The 18,260-nt window shown below is 45.5% G+C and overlaps 1 protein-coding gene across 3 annotated transcripts in view; it reads left to right on the top strand.

Annotated features, from left to right (window-relative positions):
* The window catches only part of LOC144933623 (inositol-tetrakisphosphate 1-kinase-like), a 91,118-nt gene extending 76,072 nt beyond the window's left edge, over positions 1 to 15,046 (top strand). For 2 of the 3 annotated variants that reach the window (XM_078858614.1, XM_078858615.1), the window contains 5 exons: positions 6,483 to 6,581; positions 6,715 to 6,880; positions 7,009 to 7,076; positions 7,265 to 7,433; positions 9,778 to 15,046. In XM_078858614.1, the coding sequence (XP_078714740.1) occupies positions 6,483 to 6,581; positions 6,715 to 6,880; positions 7,009 to 7,076; positions 7,265 to 7,433; positions 9,778 to 10,259 (984 nt within the window). In that variant the 3' untranslated portion in view covers positions 10,260 to 15,046. The remainder of the gene's footprint in view (positions 1 to 6,482; positions 6,582 to 6,714; positions 6,881 to 7,008; positions 7,077 to 7,264; positions 7,434 to 9,777) is intronic. The other variant, XM_078858616.1, reaches the window with a different exon arrangement.
* Positions 15,047 to 18,260: the final 3,214 nt, after the last annotated feature.

Consider the following 18,260-nt stretch of genomic DNA (forward strand, 5'->3'; position numbering starts at 1 on the left):
GCCGCAGTTCCCGTGCGGGGCATTTGACTTGTAAAATTCTCAACAGTGTTTTCCAACGGGTAGGTGCCACATGGACCAACGCCGAAGAATTGTGTTTTCAATTCTCGACTAGCTCCTTGAGGATTTCTGTGCTAGCGTTAAACTGCACTCGTATTGATCGGTGACCATGGGCCACTTGCTCAAAAAGTGCCACTCTCACACAATGCAGCAAGGATTAAAGAAAAAAAGTCCCAAGCACGAGGCCACGTTTGAGACCAATGTAATTGTATCGAGTTCAGCTGAGACGGCTGCAAGAACTCTGACACGGGCAGACCGAAATTATTACTCCGCCGCTGTACCTCAGAGAATGAACCTTGCTGTGCAAAGGCTGGGAAAGAATGTGCTGGCTGACCTATAAGAAATATGACGGTCCCTGTGTTGAAGGCTGCGGAGAGCTGCTCTGATAGGAAACATTGCCGCGCCGTGGCTCGGCAGCTTCTGCCCAGGATAGCTTCTGTGGCAGATGTTAATGACCTCGCCTGGTATACAGGAGGTAGTGAGTTTGATCTCGACTCTGGCACCTGCTGTATATTTGGAGTTTGCATGTTATCCTTGTGGTCGTGTGGATTTTTTTCCAGGTCATCCGGTTTTTCCCCTCTACATTAAAAAAGCGTGCGTTTAGAGTATTTGGCTGCGATAAATGTCCACGTGATGAACCACTTTGTTGAGCTATCGTTTGTGGCCGGGTCTCTTCTGAAAAAGAGCTGTACATCTCAGTGGGCCTTACCTGGTAATAACACAAATAGTTTATAGCTACCGTAGTAGAATGGGTGCTCGTTAAATGCAAACCTGAAAACCAAGATGTGCATAATTGTCTGCGGATATATGTACAGTGGCACCATAAATGATCACGGTCTTTTTCGCAAAGCAATTATTTGTTTAGTAGTGCGTCATGTATTTAATAGTTGTCCGTTTGTCACAGCGCGATGGACTTTGCCCACCGCCCATAGTTTGTAAAGGCAATCTAAAATAAGTAACACAAGCAAAACAAGTCGGCACTGCCCTGTTATTAACATTACACTGTAGAGTATACCACATTGAATGTAAATACAGCACACATTGAATGTAAATACAGCACACAATTCCCATGCAGTAGAAATTGTCACGTAATAGGTTGTCATGATGTGTTTTTTTTAATCTTAACAATTAATGAGTGCATCAGTTGTTTAAAGAACCATCGATTCATTGATATACATTTTCAAGCACATGATACGTACATTGAATTGTATGCGTATGTAATCAATGTTGCACGTTATTGGATCAAGTGACCCTTGCATCCACTGGAGGTGCTACCATTCATCGCAACGATTTGTGATGTTTGTGTATGTTGAACTAGACCCTGCATCTTGAGAATTTATCGAATCACGGGGGGGTTAATTGCCCCTATAATAATTGTATTATTGGGAAAGATAATGAATACAGTTGTCAATCCACTTCTGGATGAAGGCTTCCCCACACTGCCAATCACGGGGATTGTTTGAACATAGGTCCCCATACTGGCGATTGTGGATCTCTGAAGGGGTTTTCCAGGACTAATATCTCTCCGATTGTGAATAAAAGTAAATTGGGCTTGGAAAAGATACATAACCAGAAGGGATGACAGCTGGTGGATGAGACTGGCGATGGCATGGCAGCCAAGGAAGAGATCGCATTCAAGAGGACAACCACCTGGGAGATGGAAAACAAAGATTATCTCGTGTCTGGCAGCAAGGTGTCTCGCAATGTCGTGGGATCGTGAGGAGTGACAACGACACGGGAGGCTGTTATCCAGCAGTGGATGGAGCATGGCTGCTGATGATCGTGATGCTGACGATAATGAAATACGTTTATGGGTAGACGTGTAGGCAAATGCATAATGCCGCCTCACTCATTTTACACCGGGTGAAATCTCATGGCTGTTACCAGGATGGACACCTTTGTAAAATCAAACCATGGCCACCCTGATGCGGTTACATTTGCACACAGGCTGCTGACTTGGTCAGTAATTGCTTTGTGAATGATGACCTGCCGAAAGGGACTTCCTGTGGATTATCCACACATGACAGGCATTCTGGATTTTTGGCTCAGAGCTGTATTTTAGGGGAATCAAATTTGCCCTTCTGTACTGTGGGAACAGTGTGGCAGGATCAGTGTACTGTTTAATGTAGCCAGTAATCATTTACGAGTTTGGCTGTCAGCCACACGCACAAATAACAGGTTTAGTAAAATAAAATATATTTGCGGTTACACACAGTACTTTTTTTAAAAATGTGTAATGTTGACTTTTGTAACTTTAGAGTGTGCAGTTTTAAAATGTATTTCTGTCTCTTTGCCACAATGTGGTCAGCGTAGCAGTGCTGGTGATTACTTGCTACTCCCAGGCACGGCTGGAATGTCCCTTCTCCTCGCTGCTTATGCAATCAACAACGTAGGCGTTTGGACAGCCACACACAAAGACAAAGATCCCATTTTGCGCTCAAGGACTGTTTGGAGCAAACGTCGCTATTTGGGATGCAATGTGCATTGCGGCGTTTGTCCTGCCACGGTTACCAGCCCTGGTTATGATCATCACCATGCACCCACTTCAGGCTGAGTCGATCTATGAGAGGTCCAAGCTAGGCTGGGCCATACCATGCTGGTATGCGTCATGGTCAGACATTGAACCCATGGACCAGTGAACCGATGTTGCTACAATTGTATCGATCGCCCTACTACCACGAACGTACAATTTTGATGCACTCTCACAGCCTCGCGTACATGTACGGCCAATTCCGCCTGTGCGGAGCTACGCTTGTGCATGCACACCAACATGCGAAAAGCGTGCTTAATGACGAGTGTGTCTTTACACGCGTGTGTGCTCTCGTAGTAGCGCTGTGCTGCAAACCCAGTGACCCGAGTTTGATTCCCAGCCACGGCTGACATTGGTGGTGAGCGATATCAGAACTGGTCCCAGGCTTCCCCCTAGGTCGACTCGGCCTCAAAGGTGTACCTGGTGTGGTGTGTAAACATCAGTACTGGGGAGACAATGGTGGCCAGACCAGCTGGGGTGTGGTGGAGCCAGCACCACCCCCAACATGGCACATTTGAGGTGCTTAGTGCACGTGCCTGCCTTAATAGGTGCTTGCTAACAGCACTTGCCCCAATAGTTTGTTAAATGCTGCATTTGCATCTTTGTCTCTGTGCACACACAAACAAAATTCAGTGCACACTGCAGCGGCTTGAAAGGCTATTTAATGAGGTAATGTTTTTATCTTTCGTTTTGGTACCCTTTGAAAAGGCCAGGGGATAATCTTGGGTTTTCCAGCTCCATGAATAATTAATGAAATGTGATCAAAGAGCGCTTGTGTTTGTAGCCATCGCAATGGGGCAGGGAATGAAAATCAGGTTTAACGACCCATTGTGCTTCAACTATTACTGCCGTTGCAACTGAAGGTGTGTAACTGTAAACATGTTGTGTAACTGTTTCGAAATTTCACCGAACAAAGTTTCGAATGATAATGGTGTTTTTTTTCTCTCTCATCATCATCACCATCGTTAGCCATTGTCTATCCACTGCTAGATGAAGGCCTCTCCCCACGCTGTTGTCATCATCTCTCGCGGTCCCGCCTATGACACGATCTATCTCACCTCTGCCCGTAAACTGATGTAGTCGCTCCCTCCATCTCCATGGGGTCGTCCTCCTCTGTCATGCGTTCTCTTAATTCCGTATAGCATCGTGTTTGCCTGTGCCCGCCCGCTTACTTCCCTTCATTGTCATCGATGTATCCGATTTGCGTTTGTTCCCTGATACGCTCATTCTTCTTTCTGTGTCTCTTGTTTCCAGGCATTCATCTCCTTCATGCTTACTCTTAGGTTTTTTCGGTAAAAGTCACGTAGGTAAAAATAAATAATCAAATATAAATAATAGAAATAAAATTATAAATCAAGTACACTAAATCTAGCTGTGACGGTCCCACCTGATGACGGAGACTTGTGTTGCCTCCGAAACGTCGTGATTCATAATTTTATTTCTATTATTATTTATATAATTTTTTTTTATTTTTACCTACGTGACTTTACCGAAAAAACCTAAGAGTATGAATTCTTGCAGTCATGAAAGCTTCAAATCTAGAATCCTTCATGCTTCTTTGTGCACTTTTCATCGATTCGGGGGTTTTTTTTTTAGCCCAATATCTTTGTTTCTTCTCCATATGTAAGAGGCAGGTATTGTGCACAGATTGAAAAATGTCTTCCCGAGGTGTTTTGGTATGTCGCTTTTCTGAAAGCACTCAATGTCCCTATTATTCGCCTCCGTTTCGTTGCTCTCGGAGTATATTTCAATATTCTCCAGTTTTTTTCCCCCACTTGAAAGTTGGCCTTGATGAATATGAGCAAGAGGAAAGTCACATTTAAATGCGTTGGGTTAGCAAAATAGTTGTTTCGAGTTACACAACTGGTGTTCTGCTTAGAAACACACAAATGAAACGTACAACACTCCCAACGCCATGAAACCACCGTGTAATTGCATTAGTGTTGCCTAGACCGCATGTTGGCTGGCATTGTGTTGTGACTTTGCTCTGGGCTTGAGTTTGTGAAATATGTCCCATTCGAGTTGGCAGGTTAATTTTTTGGGGTGATTCCTGTGTTAAAATCTCCGTTCATCAGAATAGGATTCTGACCAGGATTACGCCATGAAAGATGCCGGATGTCGACCAGAATCGCCATTAAAATGCGTCGCATATTCATAGGCGGTACACGTCAATGGTAATTCCACCGCTGTTAAAACTCTGGCTAGGCCTCATGAGACCTCAACTTGTTGCCTAAATGCCAAAGCCGGCCTCCACACAACCGGTTTCCCACCATGGCTCTAAATTTCCTACAATCCCGCGATATCCATTAGGAATCATTTCATGCTTAGACTTTGTTTTTATCATTCCAGGCTGTAATGCACAATAACTTTTAACGTGCAAGAGGCTTTTTTTCACAGGAACAAAAACATTGCCAAGTTATCCGCAAAATTTGAATGAATTAAAATAATCTTACAATATTATAAAATGTATTGCATAGAACAATGTGGTAAGAATGTAGACAAAACTTTACAGATGTTTGTCTAAAACATGCTGGTGGTTACTTGGTTGCAGTGTGCTTTGAGTAAAGTAAAACAAATTGTGTATATTTACATAACTGTATTTCCTTATGTCATCTCGTTTCAACATACTTCCACACCTCTAACCTGACGCAGCAACGAATGGCAACCACAATTATATTCGTCCAAAGACCATTAACCCGTTAAATAATTTACAAATGGCCGCCGGTGTTGGTGGGTTTATTATCTCGTCTTGCATGCCACAATGGAAAAGAAAGCGTTTATAAACAACTGATGGGATGTTGCCGCACTTGGAAACGTCTGCAGAGTGCCGATGCAGACTGCACCATCATTCGCCTGCCGCCCTCCGCACTGACAAAGCCCCAGTCAGACAGATCGTTCATTATTCATGTTATACCCCTCGACGATTTCAAAGAAAAACAATGGCAGCATCTTTCACCTTCCCTTTGCCGAGCGGATGCCTCCTCCACACGCCATTAAATTTTTGTGCATTTTAAAAGCGGTCTGTGGTGTACGTATCGAAAATGTAACTCGTGTGGAGTCGGACTGTCGTCGCGTGGTCTCGCAGTGCGAGGGCGATTATTACGTGCGAAAGTCTGTCTGTCTGTCAAAAACAATGTATTCGGCGGGAACAAGGGTTTTGTGCGAAGTGCTTGATGGTTAGATGTTCATGAAAATGAGTTGTGTGTAAAGGTATCATACTTTCCATTGTAAGTAATATGCTTATAAAATTCAAAACAAAGAGCAGAAAAAAATCTAGTTATTGTAAATTTATTAACAAGGCCTCATTTCACTTTTTTCTAATGATTTCAAAAATGTATTATGTGAATCTGTCTTAAACGATTGTGTTAAACGTTTCTCTTTATCTACTACCTTTAACACGTCCTCCACTCCAGCAAGTCTTCTGTCAAAACCCCCCGGTGTTACTTTCTTGAACGTAAAGGGTGCCCTTGCTTTGCTGCTGCTGCTCCGAGTGTCTGGAATTACCTTCCTCTGGATGTCTGCGCAACTGAGGACCCTTCTCCTTCTCTAGTCCACCCTCAAAACCTTTGTCTTTTTTTTCTGCCTATGACCGACTTTCCCTGCGAAATGTCTTCATTTGAACTTCTACCATAATGACATCTCAAAAGCCCTTGCTGGCCTGTCACACTCTACCACTCATTTGCTGCTCTGAAATTAACAAATGAACAAAACAAAAACGAATTCTTCAAACTCTATAAATACACATATCCCCCCCCCATATAAATGCGATAACATGTAAATGCTTTATAATTCGGTATTGAGTTTAAGATAGAGAACAGCCATGGCTACAGTAATAGCCATGAGGGCTTTGAGATGCTCTCCTTAGTGGTATCGTCCTCCCTGGTGTGGCCTGCAGTGGTGCCGAGGAACTGTGTCTGCCTTGACAGCAGCTGGCACCGAGTCACCCGCTGTGGCCTCCGACGATGGAAGTCGGAACTCTAGCTACATCCACGAGGTCTCCAGTGCCACCCGCCGCCCCTCCCCTCCGCCCACCGTGACGCTCACAAGACTTTTGGTTGCTCCCTCTCTCCAGACGTGCCTGCGCTCGTCTGTCCGAGGTGCTCACGGTTTGCGCGGTCTCGCCGCAGATGGCCATCGTGTTCGGCGAGGCCGGGTTGAGGGACATCCGCCCGCCGTGCGTGGCGCAGAGCTTCATAAACCACGACGGCGTTTTGCACAAGGTGTTTGTCATTGGGGACACCTTTCACGTGGTGGAGAGGCCCTCTCTCAAAAACTTTCCCGCTGGGAAATCGGGTGAGTCATTTGGCTGTTCAGCAATACATGATTAGTCCAAGCGATTATGCGCGAAAGCTCTGTGTGTGTGCATATATTTGTATAATTTGTGACCGTGACATTTGAATATCTCATCTCTTGTCTGGCAGATCAGAAAACTATCTTTTTCAACAGTCACGATGTCTCCAAGGCTGAATCTGCATCGCACTTAAATGCAGTAAGTACGAATAATATACATTTTAAATAATGTGTCAGTATGGCATTTCGTTCATTCCATCTTGGGATTTCATTTCATGATCTTAAGTGCTTTCTTGGCATTCCACCCGTTGAGCCACGCAGCCACCACAGCGTAATTTTAATCTTAGTTGTCGTTTCCCACCGTCCCCTCGCCGTTTGCATGCACAGCGAGACGAGAGCCAGACGGCCGAGCAGCGGAAGCAGCTGTCCTTGCAGGTGGTGCGGCGCCTTGTGGAGGGCCTGCGCGAGACGCTCGAGATGTCGCTGTTCGGCATCGACATCATCGTGGACCGGGAGAGCGGCCACCACGCCGTCATCGACATCAATGCCTTCCCAGGTGAGCCGCCGCCGCAAGCCGCTACTGCCACCAACGCCGCTGCTACCGCCACCGCCACTCCCACCACCACCACCATAACAACCGCCCATACACATGCACGCTTGCAGCGAGAAAATTCCTCTGCAAAAGCCTCGTTCCCCCGAGTTGAAGCCCCACGGGATGTTAAAATGCAAAGTTATTAATGAGTTATGTGCGGGTTGTGACGTGCTTTTGCCAGGATGGAATTGGTAACGTTTAAAAATAGATTAATATGCGTATTGGTTGGATTCCGTTTGTGGTGTGGTTGAGAATTAAATTGTGGCATTTGATCAATATAGTGTTGTTGGTTCCTGATTGGGCATCCGTGTGATTACCATTATTTGGACCACCTCCTTTCCGTACACAATGCCCGCTGGGATATACGAATAGTATATGAGATGACGCTCAAGGGAGAAGGGCATGCTGTACGAGTGCATATCATCATCAGTGGTGATTTCTGCGGTTAATGTCAAGAGGTATTTTCAATTAATGTAAGTGCTCTCCCTTCTCAATGTAAAGCAGCTACAGAAGGCTGTGTGCTACACATGTGGAGTTGCATTACTCTGCAGGAACACAACTTCACTCTGCAGTGGTTGTGCTGCATAGCTCTGAAGAGTTTTATGGCTGTGTCCCTCGTTGTTCGGCCTGATGGTCTGACCATTTCACTTCACGTACCGTGAGCTCCTCCAGGAGCTTCTTCGAGACACGGCCAGCGCGTGCAGGGGACTGTCAGACACACCGTGCCGTACAATGCGCGGTTACAACCCCTTTGCAAGCGTGTATGCCAGAGCTGCTATTGCGTAGCGTTTCCTAAACCGGGTGCGCCGTGACTCTGGCTAATCTGCTCCCCAATCTCGATGTGGCAAACTCTTTTGGAGCTGATGCAAGTCGGTTTACTTTTTGTGTGAAATAAATAGACCAACGAAGCGTGGGAAGAATAATAAAGCAACAATGTAACAAAATGCCCAAAAGTACAATTATGCCGTTTCGTAATTGCTTTAATTGACTTGGAAAAATTCAGACGATGCGACGAGATGGGTTTGTTTGTAAACGTCCGTGGACAGAAAATTGCAAACAAAACATTGTTGGCGCAAGCCCCCAGTGCTTTCTGAAGAAACTCGTTCATTTCGGAAGTCAAATGGGAGCCAGGCCGAGTTTGGGCATACTCGGTTTGTTTAACCTCAGGTAGCGCTTAAATCAAAATTCTCACGACCACATGCCGTTTGGGATTTAGTCTTTACGTCGCCCGCGCAAAAGAAAGTGATTTATGGTTGAAAAGAATTCCTTCCCGAACACGAATACACCGTGAGAAAAAAAAATGCCCCTCTGCGTTTACAATGTCGTGGGTGATAGGCGATGCTTCTACGTTATACAGTGGCTGAAAAATATATAGAGGAATTAAAATAGTTTTCTCAAGAAAGGCTGACAGCGAGGCCTAAGAGGGCTCCTGCCAGTTGAAAAGTTATTTTAATTGTACCTTTCTTAGCAGATATCTCCATGAAAAGTAATAACATAATATATAACATTCCCTAAAAAAGAATTGTTCAACCATTTTTTTCCTTAAAAAGTAATCGCACACGGACGGCCATCCGCTTAAGAAAATACAAGCGTATGGGGGGAAAACAGTGATAATTCAGGTGGCTTTGTATAAACAAGTGGGAATACATATGTCAAAATACACCACGGGCTCGTAATTTTACATAGAGAAAACTGAGAAGATTGCTGTGGATGCTGGAAATGCGTTCGGTCCTCTGTTTAAACCATGCAGCAGCGTCATAAACCGTGGATCATTGTTGACGAGCAGTACCTTTTTTAGTTGCTGTGCCACATGTGGTGTTTACTGCATTTTACGGGTGCCTATTAATGTCCGCTGCTTTATAAGCAGCTGCACATTTTCCTGTTGAACGGTGATGTGGTGAACACCAAGCGGCGATGGCAATGTTTTTCCCGTTGCCAAATTACGCTTTGCCACCTAGCCGGGTTTCCTTTACACCATGGCATGATTAGGCTGCATCAGCTGGTTAACCGGTTTATTTTTATTTACTTGAGTTTGGACTCCACTTATTGTGCCCCAGACTTGGTGAGATATAAATCATAGTAACCGTTGTGTATTTTTGTATGTTTTAACGGGCTGTATAAATTTGTCAGGATGTTACAACAGTACATGCTCAAATGAGTAAACTCCCTTTTAAGTACAAAGTTAAACGTGTGCAACCGTCGTTAATTTTTGCGTAAATATTGGGGCAATGAATTGTGAATTATTCTCGGGTGTTTGGACGTACGTTTTGATAACGCGCGCCGCGTGTTGTCGTGCGTGTCCACCCAGGCTACGATGGCGTCGCCGACTTTTTCCCAGCGCTGCTCATGCACGTGCAGGGCCTTCTGCAGGCCCACAAGCCCAGCGACGGCGTCTTGACAAACCAGCGCCTGCAGACACCTAACGGACAGCTCGAGCCACCCACCACAGGCGAGCTGATCCAGCATCATCAAGCCCAACCGCAGCAGCTTCAGCAGCAGCAGCAGCAGCAGGCTGCTGCCTGCAGGGACCAGGATTCCGCAAGCGCGGCGGGGCTGTCGGCCTTGCAGCTGCCTCGGCTTTCCCTGCCGAGCCGCCCACACGGCCGATGCGGGTGCACGGCCTCCCGGAGTTCGTGGCCCGTGGAGAACGGCGTTGGCAGCGGCGCATCGCACTTGGTGCCCACCAAACGGAGGGTGCACTCGGTGTCTGTGTCACCGGCGGCGGCGGCGGACATTGGCATGGTGTGCCACCGCGTATCGCTCGTGGGAAAGGGCAGCAACGGTCGCTGAGCCCACTGCCGGGGGCATCACAGATGTCACGCTTTCCTTTGTGATCGCCCAACAATCCATCCCTCCAACAGTCGTCTGCGATCATTGGTGTGTAGCTTCTGTCGTTAGGACAGCGGTGCCCAGTCTGACCGAATTGAAACAAGAAATCCAGTCATTCCAGCTGCGCGACCGTGCATATTGGTGGCTTTGGTACAGACGCTTCGTCACGTGTGTGCACATTTAATTATAGTGGTTGGGAAGAAAAAAAATAGCAGGATATCTTCTGTGTGTTCATATTAAATGACTTAATTTGACTTATTAATCGCAGCCACCCCACCCTCCATCCAGATGCATATGTAGAGGTGATCATGTGCTCTGAGAATTGTGGTGGTAAAGCCTCCGTCCAAACACGCTCCATTATGTGCGCGCATTGCATTTGCCGAAGTCATGTTAATGTCAGGATTAATTCATTCCATGTGAGGTTGACAGCACCATAGCTATAAGCATTTATTTTTGGAAATAATAAGTTCCTTAAATTTATTAAATTTGTCAATCCAAATTTGCAGCTTGTTAGAGGTCTTTAAAGGGTGATGTAATTTTCAGAGTATGCCACTGACGATGTGGCTTTAAATTCCTTTGCAGAGGCAGGCAGGTGTCCATCTGATGAGTGCCCTGTCACTCATTGATACGAGTCGGAGACGTACGGAGGGCCGGTGGTTAATGGGTAGCATTAATTAAATGATTTAATTTACAGTAATTTAGTATTAATATATTTTGTAATAAAAATCAACTGTGAATATTATTGTGGTGAACCTTTGTAAATTTTTGTTTGAAATGCAACGTTTGTTCCACTTCTAGAAATTAAAAAATAGTTTTTTAGATTTTTTTTTAACAACTTCCATATTTAATTTCTGATCAACTTTAATGTTTTGCCAAATGATATCCTTTCGCAAAATTGTAAATAAGTGTTGAAATCTGATTGAAACGCTGACTAAAAAAAATGTTATTTAGTTTATAAAAAAAAACAGCCCAGATGAACTTTAAAACAAATTGAAACACAGGCATCACACTCTTGTGCCGCCTGTTTAGCGATGTACAACAGGAACCAAGAGTCTTGAATTTTATCATTTCTGTTGTAAAATATATTGGCACGTAAAAAAAAGAGGTTTTAAACGAGCTCTGGCCTAGCAATTCCTGATACCTCTTTGTAGGGGTATGCTTGTTGATTTTTAATTAAACAAAAATCAAGATAAATTGCACTTGTGTGATCCTAATGTAATCATTGCTGTTCTTGAAAAGCGCGTCATTCTGTCGCGAGCCGTCTCGTTGAATCGTGCACTCTCCGTGCATCCAGGGAATGTACGTGCAGGTGGAGATCACGCTGGTGTGTGGCTTCAGTGGTAAGGCGGATGTCCAGTTTGAGGAGACTGCTGTCCGCTCCATGTGCTATCAAGGAAAAATACCGGTGGCTCATATCTCTTTTTTCCACTGGCACATTCGAGCCGTGCTAGCGCGGGGCCCTTACTGTGTATGGGTGGTTTTCTACGAGCTATTTGCCAAGCTGAGCCAGGATCAAACGGTGAACCTCTGGCTTCAGAAGAAGACATCTGAATCTGGCTCGGAAGCAAGCAGGGCTAGGGGCGGGATTAATTCTAAATTGAAAACCATTTCTTTAGAACTGATTTTTTTGTTTTATGTTTGTTGTCCTAATCTCCGCACCTTCGATTATCACGGTTGGCTACGTACGGTGCGAAAGAAGTTCAACATGCATACATACAAACACATTTTTTTGTTATACACTGACGCAACGTACGTTCATTATTACGTATGATGTCGGTGGCACAGCCCGGGTTTTTGCAGTGGAAAATTAAACCTGGCTGGCTTGGCATGCCAACAGCGTGGCTCGGCTGTATCGTGGAAAGGAGGTATAAATTGAACCCAGGTGACTGTTTACAAGTTTCTGTCTTCGCACCCATCACCTGACTCACTTGAAGGTAATACCCCTCACCAGACACACACTTGGTGTCGGTCGTAGATAAACGGCGCTGTCTCTCCGATGTAGACGTGGTCAATTTCACTGCCGGATGAAGGTCTCCCCAAGTCTGCCGCTGCTGTGTTAACCTGTTGTCAGTGCGCTTGGTGCAGTGCGTGCAGTGTTCTACGGCAGCGGTGGCTGCTTCTGAGTCTCGTGTCTATGTCGATGGACTTGCGTGTAACCGTATTTTCGTTTTCACCGCTCTTCTCAGCTTTTCCCGATGGTCTTTCTGCTTGCAAATATGAGATTTTATTTTGGGTGAAAGGGAAACTGTGGCCTAAGTGACATGACCACCAGTGAAAATACTTGTCGGTAATTATGGCGATAAGAGGGGTTTTTGTTCGCTTGGTTTAACTTAAACCGCTCTGTTCGTGTTCATTATAATTACTTGCACAGTTTATTTTAAGAACACATCGATGACGCTATAGTTTACAAAATCTGGGCGCTATGTACTACGTCGTCTTCTGTTCATACAGCACAGATTATTTTTGTAACAATTGTATTCTTTTCTTGTAATTGTGATTCCATTGAATAGAAAACGCTGCATCTTTTGGTGCGATGTCGTGCTCGCTTAATTACAGCTGCATAGCACCGTAATGCAAATGATTTGTTGGCTACTCCATTCAATGTCCATTGCAGAGGTTTAAAAAAAATCAGAAATGATCTACGATCCAGTAAAACTGGGTGCTGGATTCACACGTGTGCTTGCGAGGCTGTGGTTCATTGTCAATTACTTATAGCAGTGTCTCAAGCACCAGCGTGAAGTGAACTAATAACCAAAGTGTTCACCCATCGTTGGGTGATATCTTGTCGCAAGGCTCTTTTATGTACCACTTCTTGTTTGTGAGTGACCCCAACCACTTGGTTAATACGATTTAAAAAAGCTGTAGTTTTAACACACAGGCAAGAACGTATCCATGTTGAATGTTTAATGAACGTTATCAATGTGTCGGCAGAGGAGAAAAGTGCTTTCGATCGGCTTTTGCTCAGCTTTATCTCGCAGTCTGGCTTCACGCATCTGTCCATAGCCCGGGATGATCTTGTTGCCGTCTTTTCGATGGAGAGTCGAGCTCATGGGGGGCCATGGAGGCATTATTCACGTCTGTAAACAGGACACTCATTACCACGTGGGCAAGATTACTGCCGATAACAGTGGGCTCAGTTTTATTTTTCTGCCATGCCGTGTAAACGCGGAAGAGACTGCCCAGGCTTCCTCTTGAGAAGTCCAGCGTCTGTGATGATGCATAGAAGGCAGCGGAACGAGGTTGTTTTGCGCGAGGTACTTGCATGAAGAAGGCTGCGCTGCAGATGTGATGCGTGGATTGGCTTGGCAGTGCTGGCGTAGCGAGACTGTTGCTGCTTATTTCTCTTGATAACATGTCCTGTTGCTGTGCTTTTGCAACTACGACTACCTCCTTGCATTCGATTACAATTCTCTATGTTTGTGTGTGATTGGAAACGTTCTCTAATCTGCAGAATGGAGGGTGCGGGGAGGGAGGAACGTTGTTCTGTGCTATTGAGAGGTCATTCATGTGGCTGATATATATCAGTGGCTTCCACTCTTGCACCTGTCGTCAGCTGAGCCCCCCACCAACTTATTCATTCGTCAGCGCCCTTCCAGTTGAGGCAGAGGAAGCGATCGTCATTTTCTGGGCCGCGTAAGGGAGCGGGTGACAGCAACAGTCTGGAGGGCGATTTTTGCCACATTCACAGCAGGATTTGCAACGTGATGCTGAAGTTGTCCAAGCTTTTGCTTAATTATCAATTGTGTAATCCTATACGGTATATCTCCTATTTAATTTGGAACTCTGGACGTAAAGATGATATGGTTTTTGTTATTTTTTAAATGCTACCGTTTGTTTCGTTCGATCTAAGTGTGCAAAGCTAACTGGCAGACAACTGGAAAAAAGGCCCGTATTTGCAACAGTTTTGTCCAAAAGTCTGTCACTTTACTCTTATTCTGACCAAACCGCATCACTTTTGAATGCTATTTCACCCTTAACGCGTGATGGTGGTGGTCGTGGTGTGATCGCTTTTCATGTCATTGACACCGTTTCTGGGTTTTCATTGTCATTCGTTTCACAAACATTTCCAAGCACCCAACGAACCAAAAATCGTACTTGCGATTAAAAAAAATTCCAACGTTTTTGGGCAAAGAAATGTCAAAAGTAGCTGCTTTGCATGTTTAATAAAAAACAAAATCATCCGGTTTGATTTCTGCTCGTGTGCACAATTGCACATCATCACATTCCATTGGTTGCTTTTTATTTTGAGCGTCAAGCTTCTGGGATGTCTGGACTGTTAAGACCGCCGCCTTTCTACTTTTCAGATGACAGGACGTCTATTTCCGAGGGCTTTGGGAGTGAGATGAGAATGTACTTGTTAAGTCAATTGTTGCACTTTCCCTTGAACCAAGATTTCCCCCACCCTCGCTTTAGGCGTTTGCTAAAGCCCCCCTCCCTCCCCCTACAATTGTACTTTAAAGAATTTACAAAATTCCGAATGTTTGAAAAATATTGTTTCATCGTTTGGCTCTATAATTGTGGTGTTCACTTCTAATACCGGTCAACGTATTGCGATGATGTTAAGGCTTGACCGAGACTTTGTAATGTATTCCCGCCATGTGCCTTTTCCAGTACCACCACCGAGCAGTGTGCGTGTCCCTCTGGCATAAGATGTGTGATGCTGTTAATTTTACATGTATATTTATTAAAGTTCATCTGAATTAAACAAAGGCCATTTATAGTTGTCGGATGAGCTAATAAATGTAAAATATACGGAGGCCGCCTGTGTCTTTATTTTTCCCATTTCCTCGCCCCCCTTTACATGACACGCGCTTAAACGTAGCCAAACAATACTGCGAAACAATGCCCGCTGTAAATGTGTAGGGTCATGGTTTTTAAAAAGGATATTTTTCTTTAATAGAGACTTCACCTAAAATGCACCGCTATTGACTGCAGTGCTATTCTCTTTGCACATAAAATCGGCGTATAGTCCAAGCGTATAGGTGGTTTTTTTTGTTTTGTTTAACGCGAACTTGCTGTAATCACGTTTTAAAATGCTGTATACTGCAAAAGAAAACTTTCGCCGCACTGCCTGTGAAATGGATGCTAAGCTGCTATCCTGAAGAGCTGACGACCATGCATTTGCAAACCACGCTAACTCTCTTGCTGCTGTATGTCTGCTGACGATGTCGCCGCATTGCCCCGTCTACGGCACCGCGTCTCAAGCCACCTTTGCTCAAGTTTAATTGGAGGGAAGCTTTCGGTCACAACGGGAAATCAAACCGCCGTAAAGTGTATTTATTGTCTTTTGAGAGAATTTAAACCTGGAGGTGACGCCTTCATACAGCAGCGGATTGATCAAGTCCGATGACGACAATGTCGAAAACTCAAACCCCCGATTCGATTGCAGCACACACGTAACAATACGTGTGTCTACAGTAAAATATCAACAATGTACAATGAATGTGGTGGAGCGGTGGCGCAGTTGTTAGCACTGCGCTGTGAACTCGGCCACGTGAGTTCCATTTCCTTGGCCACGACTTAACAGTGGCGAGCGATATCTGAAGGTGCTCTGGCCCATATATACAAACAAGACAAAGATACCCCGTATAGCCTTAACAGACTGTTCGGGCAAGTGCTGTTAGTGAGCACCTACGAAGGCCGGAACGGCACACGAAGGGGGTGGGCGGCCCAGCAACCACACTCGGCCGCCTTTGTCTCTCCAGTGGCGATGTTTACACAACGCACCAGGTACTCATTTGAGGCTGAGTCGACCTAGGCGAAGCCCATGGCGGAATCGGATAATCGTCACCGGTGTTGGCCGTGAGCGGGAATCGAACTCGGGTCGCCGGGTTCGTAGCGCAGCGTAGCGTTAACCACGACACTACCGCTCCCTGCTGGCCCATATACACACGACAAAGATACCCCGTTTAGCCTTAACAGACTGTCGGGGCAAGTGCCTTTAGCGAGCACCTATAAAGGCCTGCACGGCACACGAGGGGGTGGCCATCACCACTCCCGGCCGCCTTTGTCTCCCTAGTGACGTTTGCACATCGAACCAGGTACTCATTTGAGGCTGAGTCGACATAGGGGAGGCCCTGGACCGGTTCAGATAATCGTCACCGGTGTTGGCCGTGAGCGGGAATTGAACCCGGTCGCCAGGTTCATAGCGCAGCGCGCTAACTGCTACACTACCTTTCCCCACTATATATACAAAGATAGACAAAGATCCCCCGTATAGCCTTAACAGACTAGGGGCAAGTGCTGTTAGCGAGCACCTATGAAGGCCAGAACGGTACACTATATATATACACACACACCCACACTGATCAGCGAGGTGAAGTATAGTCAAACAACCCCATAGCTGAACGGCATGGGATCGAGAAAGGCGTGGGATTATTCTCGTAAACACAACACATTAGGAATGCAAACATTGCCATCAAGGACGTCGTTACCGCGCATGCAGCCCAGTGAATTGTAAAGCAAAAGTTGGTGCGGGAGGGGTGGGGGAGTTGGTGGCGCTTTCTATAATCCGGTGGGATTTTGTGGCGCGTCGTTCCATGACCTCATTCAGTCACCGTGAGCGGACTCGTTAGCTCTGCCACGTGGGCGTAAATCTGTCCCCGTTGATTTGATTGCGCGCGTGCGTGCGCGTGCATGTGCATGCGCGTGCGCGCGTGCGTTTCCAACCCCTCCCACCGCTTCTGGGTGTCTCGCCGCCCGAGACGCGAACGCATCGGCTCGGTCACCCTTTTTACAAACGCCAAGACATCGCCAAAGTATCTGCGCGACGCCACCGCACCAAACTTGGCAATGTTGACCCGTACGTAAGGCAAATAATATAACAAATAGCCTCTACTATTCGGGGTGTGGGGGGGGGGACAAAGCCCCGATATCCAATACAATGTTTGGTATTTATATAGAGTAGCGTCTGTGTGCAACCGACTCTTCAAGACGTGAACAACTGTGGTGCCGTGGTTGTCTTGGGCTGAGGCTTTTAAGGTGATATTCATCCAAGGAGGTATTCATTCCAAGGAGGTATTATTCAAACGAGGTATTATATTCAAGAAGCTCTCCTCTATGACCCAATTGAATGGAAACGAATTCTATACAATTTGCATTATTGCCACGAGGAGCGTAAATTAAATACAACACCCACTAAATAATCCAAGTGGCGGGGGGGGGAAACATCAACGCGGGTAACGTCATCAAGCAATGTAGCAGATGAATATTTCTCTGAGCTTCGCGGTGACACAATGTGCACCGCTCGTGCCAGAGAAGTTTCGTCATCACAGGCAACCGGGGTGGGTGGGTGGGAGGGGAGGCTTATTGATTTAAAGCTTTCGTGACTGCAGGGATTCATCTTCTTGGTTCTTTCGGTAAAGTCACGTAGAAGGGAAGTAATAAAATAATAAAAATAAAAATAAAACATAATAAAATAAATTATTATGTTTTATTTTTATTATTTTATTACTTCCCTTCTACGTGACTTTACCGAAAGAACCAAGAAGAGGCTTATTGAGTTTAAAAAAAAATGTATTTGAAGTTTCCGCAGCCTTGCTGCCCTCCTTCCACCCGGGACACGTCCACCCACAGAAGGCAACCTGCGAATTAGGCAGCGACAAGAGATTGGCCAGTCTGAAAATATAAGAATAGATTTGACCCTTTCTGGCGATAAAAGAAGCGCTAGAATGTTACAACATCAAACAGAATCCTTTATCAAGGAATCCTGTCTGCATTAAACCCCACGCGTTTGTGGTGAACATGCAAACATAAACACATGCCCTGCTAGTATACAATGCATTGTCTTTGAAACTGATTGGTGCACACCAGAGACAGCTTTCTTTTGAGCCTCGTCTAAACGTGTTAGACCAGATGACGCTGTTCGCCTTTTGAACGCTGGTTTGCTTTTGATCTAGATTTGAAGTTTTAGTGACCGCAGGGAATCCATCCTCTTTGGTTCTTTCGGTAAAGTTTTCCTTT

The sequence above is a fragment of the Lampetra fluviatilis genome, chromosome 7 (assembly GCF_964198595.1).
Source record: "Lampetra fluviatilis chromosome 7, kcLamFluv1.1, whole genome shotgun sequence".
Lineage (NCBI taxonomy): Eukaryota > Metazoa > Chordata > Hyperoartia > Petromyzontiformes > Petromyzontidae > Lampetra > Lampetra fluviatilis.